The 15883-nt window shown below is 42.0% G+C and overlaps 2 protein-coding genes across 2 annotated transcripts in view; one reads left to right on the top strand and one right to left on the bottom strand.

The window, feature by feature from the left end:
* Positions 1 to 4364: 4364 nt before the first annotated feature.
* LOC308302272 (ATP-binding cassette sub-family F member 1-like) lies at positions 4365 to 15356 on the top strand (the record flags this gene model as incomplete). Its single annotated transcript, XM_080746531.1, has 2 exons — positions 4365 to 6171; positions 15193 to 15356. The coding sequence occupies 2 exons, from the start codon at positions 4365 to 4367 to the stop codon at positions 15354 to 15356; spliced, it is 1971 nt and encodes a 656-aa protein (XP_080602657.1).
* Positions 15028 to 15883, bottom strand: part of snx25 (sorting nexin 25) — a gene marked incomplete at its 5' end in the record, with an annotated part of 45086 nt that continues 44230 nt past the window's right edge. The window contains one exon of the mRNA XM_080746530.1: positions 15028 to 15777. Within this exon, the coding sequence (XP_080602656.1) occupies positions 15706 to 15777 (72 nt within the window). The remainder of the gene's footprint in view (positions 15778 to 15883) is intronic.

The raw sequence follows: 15883 nt of genomic DNA, 5'->3' as shown, positions 1-15883 counted from the left end.
CCACTATTTGGGTCGGACGTTCGGTGCTGTTTGGACTTCTCTGAAGCATCTAAGATGGTTCTGAAGACCCCCGAGAACCAACAACTGCTCCCCCCACTGCCAAACGCCCCCAGGAGACGCCTCCGACGACTGCCGCTGTGCTCACCACTCTTTGGGTCAGACGTTAAACGGTGTTTGGACTTTTCTGAGTCGTCTCAGATGGTTCTGAAGACCCCAGAGAACCAGCGACTGCTCCCTCCTCTGCCAAACGCCCCCAGGAGACGCCTCAGGCGTCTGTCACTGCAGTCTCTCTGCGAGACCCGCCCACAAGTTCACAGGAGGTTGGACTATTCTGAGATGACTGACCAGTCACTCCACCAATCAACATGCTCCCTGGATGTGACATCATCACCACTCCACCAATCAACATGCTCTCTGGATGTGACATCATCATGATCAAACAAGAGGAGAGTCTAGTGGACACTACAGACATTACAGACATCGTTCCCAACGACGATGCTTCCTAAATGTTATATAATGTACTTTTATTAAATGTACCAAACATTTATATGTATTATATTGTAAATAATGTTCCAATCATATAATTACTCAGATGTATTTCAATCTGTGTGGCTTTAACATTTCAATAAATCCTATGAAAAATCTAAGTATTGTTTCCAGTTCAATATTTTGCTAGTCAGGCTTTTGAATTTAATGTATTGCCTCCTGTTTAGATATGTACCTAGGGTCCAGTGTTCCTCAACCTTTTTTCTGCATGGCCACACTTTTCATGTCCCAAGAATCCATGGTCACACCAACATACAGTAATACGGGGGTGTAAATATCCTTACTGTCGGGAAGAAACCTTGTATTTCCAAGTTTCAAATTTGTACGTTTCTTCGCAAAGTAAAGCCCTGATTCATCATACAAGGCTCTCACACAATAGTAGTGAAAACAGCAGAACTACAAGCACGTGCTTGTAGATTGGCTGTTTTCACTAGTTCAAATCATTTTTAAAATGATAAATACAATACTGGCTTTCAAGCAGTTTCAAGGGGCACACTTGACCCTTCTCAGGGGCACACCAAAGGTCCCCAGGCACACTGGTTGAGAAACACTGCTCTAGTCTATATCCTATGGCCTGGTAGGACACCTACTGGTTGACAAGAGATACTGCATGAAAGTCAAAGTGCTGTCTTTTTGTTCACTCTCACAAGTTGTTTAGTTTAGTTTATTTGATCAACTCATACATTTATACAAGTCGTACATCCACATAATCATTGTTACAGGTGATCAAAAGGAACAGGCTGAAGCTGAGAGCTTGTGAATGCCTATCCTACATATTCATCAAAGTTGGACATCAAAGTTAGAGACTGCAGGTTTAATGCTATTCTGTAACTTTCATGTTCCCCCCAAATTCAAACCCAGATAAATTAAAATGATAAAGTCCAGACACAGGATCTAAACCTCTCAGGGACACCAAATACAAGCACAGCAGTTGTGTTGGTTATTGTATTAACACTAGCCCTTACCCGTTCAAAGATATGAGCTCCGAAATGATGTGCAGTGTGTGGATTATGGGATGTGCACTGTGCACACAATATATGAGGGATGGAAAGTAACTTTAACTGGTGCTTGCATGCTAATATGTAGGAGCATCAATGTAAATACCCGTTCCATTTAACGGCTACAGAGATACTGTGTACCGATCTGCATGATTTTGGACAACATCTGTAACAGGGCCAGAACCCCCCCCCCCCCCGCCCGCCCGCCTGCACACACACACTCCCCCCCCCCCCCCCCGTGTGTGTGTGTGTGTGTGTGTGTGTGTGTGTGTGTGTGTGTGTGTGTGGGTTTGTGTGTGGGTTTGTGTGTGATTGTGCATGGCCTGAACAACAGCGCCCCTCCCTTAACATGTGTGGTCACAAAAGGTACTGTAAATAGATATAGATACACCATAAAAATGCTATTATACAGCATACGATTTGTGAAAGTGACAAACGGGCTTCACAGTTATGTCAGGTGTGTTCATATGCTGATGGTGATGCGATTTCAGATGAATTGCTCCAGCCACCGAGGAGAAACGCTGAGACAGACAGACACTCACTCAGACAGACACTCAGACATTCGCAAAATTATAGTATAGATGATGAGAATGTTGAGGTATTTTGAGAGGTATTTTCTTCACCTCCTTTGAAGAAGCGTAGCAGTCACTAGTGGCGTTTCCATAAAGCCTCTTAATGCGCATTAAGGCTTATTCGCTTAAATCCTTTTATAGAAACACTTCAAAATCCACAAAAACTTTTATCCGCTTGGAGGTGGATTTTGAGGCTTTATCGAATAAACTAAATGGGCATTTTGCTAATGGAAACGGGCCAGACAATAAATGCGAATAAATTATGACGTTCTGGTCCATATCGTCCTCCTATAATACTTTCCCCCGCCGCTTAATTAACGTCCATTGTATAGCGTTAGCCCACAAAACAAACCGGTTGTTACACACGGAGTGACCCTTCGTCATCACACCGTGTTGCGCGTGCCAAAAGTGGCCGATCTACAAGCTCACAGCAGCTCGCATCTGCGACGCTGCAGGATGAGTGTGCAGCGAGTCACAGCAGTGCTCACGTCTCTCGGTCTGAAAAAATCAGCCCCATCCCAGCTCTGTGCACTGTGTGCAAGCCCGCGGGAAGTATTTACAGCACGTCGGCAACAGGCTAAATTTGCTTTGTCTTAATACGCATTTCTGATCATTTTCTTCCCTAATTTGAATACATTTATGGAAACATGGCTACTGATGGAGGGTATTTGGGGGATATTGAGATGTGTTTTTCAAAAACCTTATATAGACGCGGGTAATTAAAAAAATAATAATAATCAGACTTGCACAAATCTACAAGCGTGGAGCATGGCACTCGGTGTCACGCTGTAATTACATTAGCATTAACATTGTAGCACTAGAAAAGAACATTTCTTTTATTTAATTTATTTTACTTTTTTTTTTTTTTTTTTTTGGATTATGTCGCCATGGTAACGCGTATTGGCAAGAAACAGTGGTCTAAAACAGTGGTTCTCAACCTGTGTGTCGGGACCCCCAGGTGGGTCCCCAAATTATTTTGGGGGGTCCCCAGATGATGAACTTAATGTGCAACATTGTTTTCTCACTCAACAGTAAACAAACCAGCATAACATTTAAGTGAATAGAGGGTATCTGCACATTTCTAAAATGAAAATTTAAGGACTTTTTAATACCTCTAAAATGACAAATTAAACATTGGACAAATTGTCAAATATTAGAGGCAGAAACTGTGAAAATAGCCGATCTACATGCTCACAACGCCTCGCATTGAGCATGTAGATCTGCTATTTTCACAATAGAACCGTGTTATACGAAATGTAATGCCTCAACTCTTAGTGCTCGTCAGGGTGGGAAGGGGTCCCCAGTTAAAATATGATTATTTTGGGGGTCGCGGCCTGGAAAGGTTGAGAACCATTGGTCTAAAACAGTGGTTGCTATGGTAAACAGTTGGTCGCTGAGGTAAAAAATCACACCTGTGTGAACTGAGCGGTGGTTTACCCACCGCTCTTTTTTTTTCAAAAAAGTTTTTGAAAAAAAAGTTTTTGAAAAAAAAAAGTTTTTGAAAAAAAAAGTTTTTGAAAAAAAAAGTTTTTTGAACAAAAAAAAGTTTTTTGAACAAAAATAAGTTTTTTGAACAAAAATACGTTTTTTGAACAAAAATACGTTTTTTGAACAAAAATAAGTTTTTTGAAAAAAAATAAGTTTTTTGAAAAAAAAATAAGTTTTTTGAAAAAAAAATAAGTTTTTGAAAAAAAATAAGTTTTTGAAAAAAATAAGTTTTTGAAAAAAAATAAGTTTTTGAAAAAAAATAAGTTTTTGAAAAAAAATAAGTTTTTGAAAAAAAAAAAGTTTTTGAAAAAAAAAAGTTTTTGAAAAAAAATAAGTTTTTGAAAAAAAATAAGTTTTTGAAAAAAAATAAGTTTTTGAAAAAAAATAAGTTTTTGAAAAAAAATAAGTTTTTGAAAAAAAATAAGTTTTTTCTATTGTGGTTGCTAACGTACACAAACAGACCAGGTGGTTGCTAACGTACACAAACAGACCAGGTGGTTGCTAACGTACACAAACAGACCAGCAGCAGACTGTTGCCATAGCAACGTACACAAAGGTTTGTGTACATGTGGGCGGAGCCTGTACACAAGCTGTGCTATAAAAGGAGGCTGAGAGAGACAGCTGTCAGTGTGTTGTAGACTCAGAGCACAGAGGAGATCATTAACATTAATAACTATTGTTATTAGAACTACTGACATTACTACTACTAATACCTTATCTATTATAGTTATCATCACAACTACAGCAGGTGTTTAGGACCATGCAGAACTCCATGACTCCACCCAACATGCAGAACTCCATGACTCCACCCAACAACGGTGTCAGAGCCATGATGCCAGAAGCCCCCAAGAACTTCTCTTTGTCCCAAGCTGAGATGTCTTCTAGACAGGCCATGCTGGAGAATGCCTCTGATATCAAACTGGAGAGGTTCAGTATTTCAGCTCACGGAAAGGAACTCTTTATCAATGCTGACCTTCTGATTGTGGCGGGCAGGAAATATGGCTTGGTTGGACCAAATGGCAAAGGAAAGACCACGTTACTGAAACACATAGCCAACAGAGCACTAAGTATCCCCCCCAACATTGATCTGCTGCTGTGTGAACAAGAAGTTCAGGCGGATGACACTTCAGCATTCCAGGCAGTACTGAACTCAGACACTCAGCGTCTGAAGCTCTTGGAAGAAAAGAAAACGCTACTGGCCCAGCTGGAGAAGGGAGATGACGGTGTGTCAGAGAGACTAGAGAAGGTGTATGAAGAGCTGAATGCCATTAGAGCCGATTCCGCTGAGCCCAAAGCACGAAGTATCTTGGCTGGCCTGTCTTTCACTCCTGAGATGCAGGACAGACCCACCAACAAGTTCTCCGGAGGTTGGAGAATGAGAGTGTCCCTTGCCAGAGCTCTGTTCATGGAGCCCACGCTCCTGATGCTGGATGAGCCCACGAACCACCTGGACCTGAACGCCGCTACATGGCTTAACAACTACCTTCAAGGCTGGAAGAAGACTCTCCTTGTCGTTTCCCACGATCAGAGTTTCCTGAATGGTGTTTGCACAGACATCATCCACTTGGACAACCAGAAACTGTACTATTACAGGGGCAATTACCTGGCCTTTAAGCTGATGTACAAGCAGAAGTTCACGGAGTGCCAGAAGCAATACGAGAAGCAGGAGAAGAAGCTGAAGGATCTCAAGAAAGGTGGCAAGTCAACCAAACAGGCCGTGAAGCAGACAAAGGAGGCGCTGACCAGAAAACAGCAGAAGGGTAAGAAGAAGGGAGGAGGCATGGACGAGGAGAGCCAGGAGAGCACAGAGCTCCTGAAGAGACCCAGAGAATACACCGTCAACTTTACCTTCCCCGAGCCACATTCACTCCAAGATGGGTGGACACCCATCATGGGATTGCATAGTGTTGACTTTGGCTATGATGGACTGACCCTGTTTAAAAATGTGGACTTTGGAATTGACAGGGAGTCCAGGATTTGCATTGTTGGACCCAATGGCGTCGGAAAGAGTACCCTATTACTGCTCCTCACAGGAAAACTGAGCCCATCCAGAGGCGAGATGAGGCAGAACCATCGGGTGAAAGTAGGCTTCTTCTGTCAGCAGTACGCGGACCAGCTGAACATGGACGAAGCAGCCACGGAGTATCTCATGAGGAACTTCAACCTGGTCGAACAGGACGCCAGGAAGTGCCTGGGTCGCTTTGGCCTGGAAGGCCACGCACACAAGATTCTGATCTCCAAACTCTCCGGAGGACAGAAGGCGCGCGTGATGTTTGCCGAGCTCGCCTGCCGCCAACCCGACGTACTGATCCTGGACGAACCCACCAACAACCTGGACATCGAGTCAATCGACGCCTTATCAGAGGCCATCAACAAGTACAAAGGAGCCGTCATCATTGTGAGCCACGACGCCAGGCTTATCACCGAGACTCAGTGTCAGCTGTGGGTGGTTGAGAACTGCTCGCTCAATCAGATTCAAGGTGACTTCGAGGACTATAGACGGGAGGTGTTGGAGGCACTAGAGGGATGTCAAACATACGGCCCGCGGGCCGAATCCGGCCCGCGAGGTGATTCAATCCGGCCCCAGGCTTGTAGAGCACATATTTCTGAGCATTTAGGAAAAGAAAGTAAGTCTCTAGCCCATTCCTGTCAAGAGTTATGATTGTTTTAAAGTGATCCCTGACTAATACGACAAATATGCCTTAATACATTATAATTGTCCTCTATAACTACAATGTAAAATTAAAAACACCTTAATTATTTTATTTCTTCAAGAAATAGCTAATCTTTCACTCAACAGGAGAAATGCCTGTCGCAAGTTGATGATGTCATAAATGTCATGTGTGATCTAACCCTATGGAATTTATGGCATGCATGTTCAAAAAACACATTTGAAATATTGAGTTGATGCTCATATTAACCATATGAAGTATTAAGTTTGTTTTTATTTGCACATGCATGCCATAAATTCCATAGGGATAGATCACACATGACATTTATGACATCATCAACTTGCGACGGGCATTTCCCCTGTTGAGTGAAAGATTAGCTATTTCTAGAAGAAATAAAATAATTAAGGTGTTTTTAATTTTACATTGTAGTTATAGAGGACAATTATAATGTATTAAGGCATATTTGTCGTATTAGTCAGGGATCACTTTAAGAACTGCAGGCTAGGTTTCTCCCACCAGGTGGCGGTGATTGAGTTGATTGATTGGAATGTTAAGTGATCAGCTCTCTCTCTCTCTGAAGATGACAGCATTGCTAGGAATGGGTTGGGGAGTCTGGCTATGAATAATACCTGAATGTACCTTCAATATTTGAACTGTACTCAAAGATTACACATATTAGACATGGAAATTAATGTTGTTAAGAAAATAACTTATTTAAAAAATATAATAATAATAAAATGTTAAAGTTTCATTATTCAGATATTTTCTGAATATGCCATTATTGTTCATTACTTTTATTCTTTTTATTATAAAATACAATAAAAATAATTATTGTCCTGCATCAATAATATATATTTTTTAGCCATTTACAAATTATAGCAGAGTCTATCAGGAATTGAATTATTCTATTATCAAATGGTTTATTCTTATTGGCACTTTAAAGGAGTAGTTCACCCCCAAAATGCCATGGAGCCAATGTAGACTCATTCCTAAAACAGAAATTTGATTACAATAAATGCATGCCTATTGATTCCGGATGGGGACCCACAAATGCATTTGGGTCCCCATCTGGAATCAATGGGGGGAAGTGTACTATTATCACATTTTTGTCTTAGTAATGCGACAAATAAAATAAATATATATTATTGAACTCAAGTCTCCATGGCGTGAGTTAACAAAGAAAGAAAAGTCCTTTTGGGCATGAACTACTCCTTTAAACAAATAGCATCTCTCGTACCTAACTGCAACTGTAATACCAATAATGAAAGTAGCTATTTTACTTAATAATGAACACAATTTGTAAAATGATATACTGCTATACTATAGCAGTGGTTAAGACGACAGGAAGAAAAACAGAGCGAACATGAGCGAGTGTGCATGCCATCCGATCCGCGACTGGTTCGGCCCTCATCAAGTCGCCTTTCATCCAATCCGGCCCTCACCCCAAAATGAGTTCGACACCCCTGCACTAGGAGTAACGCCGGTCCACAAGGCCGACGAGTGAACTCCAGGGGAGAGGGCGCCCTCTGTGTCAGAACCCAACGTGACATAACCTAAAAAGTGCTCAACTTAACTTGTTCTGCGTTCAATCCTGGGCACGGTCGAATAAGACTCAGCTAGGAGTCGACAATATACAGTATTACCCTACCCTAAGCACTTAAACCCTATGTCTATTGTTGACCAGGGCCCCCTAGGGGTCTGTACTTGACCCCTTCCCCTTTTCTTCTGCACTAGATCTCTACACCGAAAATAGACGACCTACAAGCTCTAAGCTTACAGTAAGTATATTGAACAGGGGGGTCTTGGACCCCCTAGGGGCTCCTCAGAGTTACTACAAGGGGGCCGCCAAATCTTTTTTTTTTTCTTTTTCTTTTTTTACGTTATTTTTGAAGCGGTGAAAACCGCTTCCAATGAGTGGCTTTGTGTGTCCCACGCCCATATATGGTAATTTCAGTCCAGAATGAACAGGTTTTTTCAAAAACAAAATGTGTGTTTAATGTCCATATATGGTCATCTCAGTCCAGAATGAACAGGCTTTTTCAAAAACAAAATGTATGTCACCTCATGTCCATAATATGGACATGAGGTGACATACATTTTCCATACTCCAGTCCAGAATGAACAGGTTTTTTCTGTCCCATACGTCCAGAATATCAGTCCAGAATGAATAGGCTTTTTCAAAAAGCTAAATGTGTGTCCCATGTCCATATATGGCCATTTCAGTTCAGAATGAATAGGTTTTATCTGTCCCGTACGTCCAGAATATGTGTGTAGTGTCCGTCCCGGTCTGATGATTGGATACTTTGAGGATTGGTCAAGCTTCACATGACAATTCGGCTCTCCAGATAAAATCATTCATTCATTCATTCATTCAGAATATAAAGAATGTATAGATCACAGAGTTCATAACTCTAGAACACATAGAATAACACTTCATCGCTTCACTTCGAACCGAGGTTTGATTTTTTACGTTATGAATTCAACGTGACAGGGGGCTTATAGGGAATGCGTTATCAGACCCGGCCTTAAGTAAAGTGTTACCCTCTTGGTGCAGCTGCGTTTAGTACGTTTAAAGATATTCATTTAGAATTTTGGTGGCCCTGAAAGCAAAAACCGTAGCCATCATTTTTGCCATTTGAAAATCAGTAGTTAGTTTTTTTTTTATATGTACTGTAATAGAAGAAGGCTGTACCAATATTAACGTCTCCGACGTTGGCCTGTTTGAAAAGACCATACAGCTCCAGCAGCTCCTGGTCCGATGGTCTGGTCTTGATGTTCTTCACGTCCTCTGCTGCCTTGTCAAACTCTGCCTGAAGGACGGCACGCATGCACGCACGCACGCGCACACACACACACACACACACACACGCACACACGCACACAGGCACGCACACGCACACACACGGTGTCAAATACAGTTCATTTACTAGTTGGGTCGAAGCCGATACTTTCGTGACCGTGGAGAGCGGAGGTCCGTTTCTCAGTGGTTTTGTCAACTATGAAGGTTAAATAACAAATTGAGCTCCCATGCCCCTCGCAAAAATGTGAGCAAAATGTTTGACAGCCTCTGAAAGTTTGTGTCTCATTCACTTACTATACACTATACTATAAAGGAACAAAATACCCCTGCTTTAAGTAGCATGTGAGGGGTCAAACTAGGGTTTTTTAATTATTCTGAACCATTGCAAGCATTTGTTTTGCATGAAAAACATTCCTTGGGCTAAAAACAGACCCCAAAAAAAATTGAAAAGTGATGACTCATCACTAAACCATAGTTTTGTCGGCCGCTTATAGCCTAAGGAATGTTTTTCATGCAAAACAAATGCTTGCAATGGATTCAGAATAATTAAAGACCCAACTATACGACCACACAGACCATTAATAGTCCGTTTGGCTCCAGTTGCACACTCTAGAAATCAATAAATGAACGCTCAGGAGTATGCTGTGTGGCATTCACTCATTCTAAGCATTGCTGTTTCTCCTTAAAGGAATAGTTCACCCCCAACATGACTTTTTTTTATCTATTGATTACTCATGCCATGGAGAATTTTTTCCGGAAGTTCGGTGGAAGACTGTGGAGCAGCCTCCCAGCAGCTCATGAAATTCATGAACAAACACTATTTATGAAAAAGTGAGACCTTTATAACATACTCAGCTCAGGAAAATAAAAGAAGGCATGTCACAATTTTTTTGTGTGGATTTTCGATGTGTATCTAAAGAGCAAAAAGTATGTTTCTAAACGTGCCAAGTATCGCGATACTATCCAGTGTTTCCTGTCTGGGAACCAAATCTCGCGATACTTCGGAAACAGAAACGATTATTATTTACTGTTAATATTATTATTTCTTTATGTACTGTGCACATCGAAAAGCAAGCGATTGTAAAAAATACCTTTGATATGTTTTCTTTTATATTCCTGAAGAGATTATATGACAAAGGTCTCAGTCGTTCATAAATAGTTTTTGTTCCAGGTTTGTTCATGAGCTGATCAAGCCGGCTCCATTCACTGACGCAAACACAGTTTTCCCAACTACCCTGAGCGCAACGGTGGGGGCGCAGGAGTGTGGGAAGCCTATTGCCCATCGGCCCCCACCATTGCGCTCGGGGTCATTGGGAAAACGGCAGTCGCTTCACTGACATGTATTTTATCGCACTTCCGGTGTGAGTTCTGGCACCCATGGTGAGCTTCATAGCCAGACATGATGCATGCCCGGTGGTCACGTGTTTCCATTCCTTCCTTATCTTCCTTGGCGGGAAGCAGGAAGGACACCTGCGGCTTATAGTCAGGTGCGGCTTATATATGTGTAAACATTCGTTTTTTGTTCTAAATTTAGCTGGTGCGGCTTATATTCAGGTGTGGTTTATAGTCCAGCAATTACGGGTCTTTAAACCCAAGAATGGCTTGTTGACATTGGGTACATTTTGTATTTTTATTACAATGATAACTATAATAAACTATAATAGATTATAATAGTGGTTATAACACAATAGAATCTATTATCAAGTATTACAACTATAACTAAGTCAGTGTGTGATGATGATGAATCATGAAGTGAGCTTAGACCTACTCTGGATTGGATACGTTTTAGTACCACGTTTAGTACCACTTTCACACCACTCTACCCAGGTCCTTGTAGTGGAAAACCTGGCACAAGTGGGCGCTGTGGAGTGGTGTGGTGTTGAGCTTTGTCAGTGGAAAAGGGGCACAGTGTATAACAATGTGACATAGCTCTGTGTATACAATGCTGTACCCACTCCAACTGTATGTATGTTCCCCATTTATATTATATTTGGACACTTGCTTTGGCAATGTAAACGTATGTCTTCTCAAACCAATAAAGCTCCTTTGAATTTTATTTAATTGTTCCATTCTTTGTCATGCTGACTTAAATTATATTTTAAATAAATGTATCATTGTATACACCTTGCAGGCTCGCAACACTCTCGCTGACACCAACCCAACACTTTTAAACTAAGCTGTATGCCTTCCTCCTTTTTGTTATGCCCTGCGAGCCAGGTCGTAACACCACCAACTGTTTGGCTTCTACCATAGTCAAAGACAGTGATTCTCAACAACCAGGACCCGGTCCCCCATTTGATACCCGCTTGCTGTCCCTAAGACCCCTGGTGGTCCCAGGGGTCATCAAAATGTCTGTGTAAAGCCTGGGATTCCAACCCAGTTCTCCCGCGCGAAAGTTCAATATCTTAACCATTGATCCAAAGGGATATCTCTATGGACTGAGGGAGACACTAGACATTTGAGGCCATCAGGTTGAGGCTGTGAGTCACTCTGCTACACCCAAAAAAGGGTGGGAAAAGATAACTACCATATTTTGGAAGTTGTAAATGTGTGTTGCATTGGTATGTAGGCCTATGTTGTATATTATTGTGTGTATGTTGTAAGTGTGCAGAGGGGAAAAACCATCAAAAAACTTTTGACATCTTGTGAATTCTACCACAACCTAAACTATATATATATATATAAAAAAACAATGTGTCCAAAAATAACAACATATAGGCCTAATAATAGGCCTAACACTCCTCGATGCTGCAGTGGAAACCCTTGATCCACAGCCTAGGGTGCACAATCACCATTACATTTGCTCACCTCTAAAGTTAGAAGCCCTTGCATGACTGCATTCCCTTAACAGGCAATCGGAGAGGCACAGTGGTAAAGTTCCTGCACGTCTCCATGGAGATTGAAACTTGTGGATTCAAATCCACTGTGGTGCATCTGACTTGGTAAGTAGTCTAAGTACAGTCAATTAATTTGATTGGCTTATAATTTCCCATTCCCACAATGACATCATAAAAATATTAACTCATATTTTAAGATTACTTTTTAAAGTGACAGTACCCCTTTAAAGAAATCATTATTAAAGATGTCTTACTTTGCTTCAGTCATCACATCTGTACACCTGCATTCGGCATTTTAAGCATGAAATTGTACCCATGCTAGTAAAGCAAGCCTGATTGATGTATCAAACATGCAGAACACAGGAAAATATATATATGTTAAAAAGTTTTGGGGGGAGGACCCTCAGACCCCGGTTGGGGAGTTCCGCGCACCCACCAAAAAATAAATCTCCTGGATTCTGACAGTCCAATGTTGACAGGCCTGCCTGCAAGTCTTCTGGCTGCTATTTTATCGCTCACCCTTAATATTCCAGCATACAGATTCTTGTTGGCGACACTCTTGCTGATGTTGAGCACTACACGTAACATTCTGGTGTCCTTTCAGCTGTCTGTCAGAGACTGGTGTTTCCATCAACCACCACCCAGATGTTCAGCTTTCTTCCTTCAGCGCCATCCTGCCCTGCTGGTCATGATCTTCACATCCCACCAAAATCCACTGGTAGACAAAGTATATATACTTGAGTAAATACTCAAGTATTCAAAAGTACAAGTTGCAAAGTAGCTTGTAAGAAAGAAAAGTTCCTTTTTTTTTGTGCAATTTATTGCTTATATAAACGCTCTCTAAACAATATCTCTTTTTTTGTGGTAAAAATAAAAATCTATCAATAATAATCACAAATAAAATTGGTCACAATGACTTTTACATGACGACATATTGCACAGTTAAGTCTGTTTTTTCCTTCTTTTAGTTTAGTTTTCTGTTTTTTTTACAACGATGCTGTTGCACAGGTCGTGTGACTTCGTTGGAAGGAAAGTGGAGAGCACGCCTGGGGGTCACATTTCTAGGGCCCAAGGTGGAGGGGCCTTAATTATTTTATACTTTAGCTATTGAAAAATAGTAGATCTACAAGCTCACAGCGAGCTTGCAGATCTGCTATTTTTGAAAAGTCGTGGAAATTTGTGCAAATCTTTGAATATATGTATTTTTTAAGCAAACATTTGTAACTAAAATTTTGCTTCTGGGGGGTTCCTGGAACTAAATATTTTTAGATGGGGGTCCGTGGCCAAATACATATCATTTTGGGGGTCCTTCACATGAAAAGGTTTGAGCACCACTGACATAGAAACATAGTTTTTTTTCAAAAAACCTTCGAAGGATTTGAAATATTCCAAGACATTTTCACGATTTTTCAAAAATAGCAAATCTGCAAGCTCGCAGCGAGGCACTCAGTGCCACGCTGTGAGCTTGTATAGGCCTATCTGCTATTTTTCAATAGTTAAAGCACAAAATAATGTGTTCCCAGTCTAAATAGGTTAAACCCACTCCCCCCCCTATGAAGAATATTCATGGGGGGCCCGCAGTGAATCCTTGTACCCATGCAGGGTCCAGAATTTGGTGCGACACCCCTGAAACCACTTAAACCCAACAGCATCTTTATTGTGGGGAAGGATTTCGCAGGGAAAACATCCGATCAACAAGCATCTTGGCGCGTCGTGATGCTTGCCGATCGGATGTTTTCAGCTAAAGCTTTCCCCACATTAACAGAAAACAGAAGACACTAGTACAGAGCCCTGAGGGACTTGCGGGCCAACCATATGGGGTTTAAAGTAGTTTAAAAGACGCTTTCACAGAACAGAACAGCTTCAGCTCAGGCTGCAAACGATAGACTTGATCCGGGTCTTACAACGAACCCAGTTCCAGCTGATAAGAGATTCCATCATCAGGTTTGACAACCAACCCAGTCCCATTTGATGAGATCCCATGATCAGGGTCTTACAACCACCCAGTCCCAGCTGATGAGATAACTACCCTCCCCTTAACTCTGACAGTGTACTAAATGGAACCAAATAAACCCGTTAGGGTTCATTTGGTTCCATTTGTACACTGTTAAGAGTTACAGACTTGTATGGCTCAATTTAGACACCCCGAACGGAACCCACAGAGTTCCTGGAATCCACTTTGTAGGCGTTGCAGGTTTGGTACAACTGCCTTCCATTGTCGGCCAACTCTTTTAGTTTGTAGAGCGCGCATTGATACCAGAACTAAAATGTCACATTTCTAATGCCTTGAGGTATACTTGGTTGTGCATCCTTGTGTCACAAACCACAAAGATTCAATCCTCAAGCTCACAACGTGTCGCCCTGTGTCGCGTCAGATCTTGCAGATCAGCAATTCTTCTGACACCCGTGCGCAACTAAGTACATCTCAGGCTTTTTACGCTGAGTGAGGCATATACAGACATTAAACGTGATATTTTTGGTAACCCATAATTTAACACAGAAAAAACAAACAATTGGATCACAGAAATCATGATGGATTATGTTGGATAACATAAGTGGCTCCCCATTTGGTCAAAGTGCATACCACATCGATAAAGAAGGCTGTGGTCGTTCCTGCAGCTGGTCTCGTCCTAGCTCTGGTCCAAAACGTCAGCTGCACTGACACTCTGACAGGCAGCCCGCTAAAAGACTAGACCAGGATTTCTCTACCCCTACGAGGGCTCAACTTCAGTCAAAATAAACTAAGCTACTTCACTACTCACCAAACCAAAGGTAGTTTTGCGTTGTTGAAAGTCTATTCTCCGCGGTGGGAAACCTCTCAGAACCCCACCCACTCTGTAAAATACATGATTTTTGTCATGAAATAAAATGCAGGTGGGGTGCTGAGAGGTTTCCCACCACGGAGAATAGACTTTCAACTACGCAAAACTACCTTTGGTTAGGTGAGTAGCGAAGTAGTTTACTTTATTTTGACTGAAGTTGAGCCCTCGTAGGGGCACAGAAATCCTGGTCAAGCCTGTCAGAGCGTCAGTGCAGCTGACGCTCTGGACCAGAGATAGTCTAGTCCGGGGCTCGAACCCGACCCCAAGCTCTGGTCTCTGCCTTTCCAGTCACTCTCTTACCGTTACTGTCAACAATATAGCAGAACTGAGAAATAATAACAATCTTAAAAAAGAAAACCACAACATAATGTTCTCTTTCTGGATAGAGGGATGCTGGCTCTATTTCTTTTCTTTTGGAGACACTGACTCTGCTCTCTTGTACGTTTGTATAACACAGGATGGAAAACACATTCTGTGGTGTTCCTTCTCATTAAGACGGCCAAGGAAAGAGCAAGATCTGTGCGATCAGTTCAACTTCATGATCCGTGCGACCACCTCTACTTCATGTCTGATCTGTGTGACCAGTTCAACTTCAGACTTCAGTTCAACTTCATGATCTGATCTTTGCGATCAGTTCTTCTTCATGATCCGATATGTGTGATCAGTTCAACTTCATGATCTGATATCTGCGACCAGTTCAACTTCATGAGGAAAGAGCTAGATCTGTGCGACCAGTTCAACCATTTCTGGTGTCCAGAAGACCAGCTCTGTGCGTCCGTCAGTTCACAGCAAAGTTCTGCCGATAAACGACTCCAGGAATAGAATTACTTTCCTTCATTACACAAACCGACATAAACCGACAGGCAGTCGGTCTCGTTTGGCAGCCTGTGATTGGTCAGCTACAGAAAAGGCCTGGAAAAACCGACATGTCGCTGCATGGCAGAATGTCTGGTTATCACCGGGAACACCTTCAGATGTTCAGGTTCTCCACCTCCATGTTGAGCTCAGGACACAGCTCCTTGAGAAACATCTCCATCAGTACCTGAGGGGAGAGGAGAGGAGAGGAGAGGAGAGGAGAGGAGAGGAGAGGAGAGGAGGGGAGGGGAGGGGAGGGGAGGAGAGGAGAGGAGAGGAGAGGAGAGGAGAGG

This window comes from Nannobrachium achirus, assembly GCF_963921795.1.
Source record: "Nannobrachium achirus genome assembly, chromosome: 17".
NCBI classification, from domain to species: domain Eukaryota; kingdom Metazoa; phylum Chordata; class Actinopteri; order Myctophiformes; family Myctophidae; genus Nannobrachium; species Nannobrachium achirus.
Note: the sequence above shows the minus strand (reverse complement) of the source record. Positions and strands in the feature narration are given on the sequence as shown.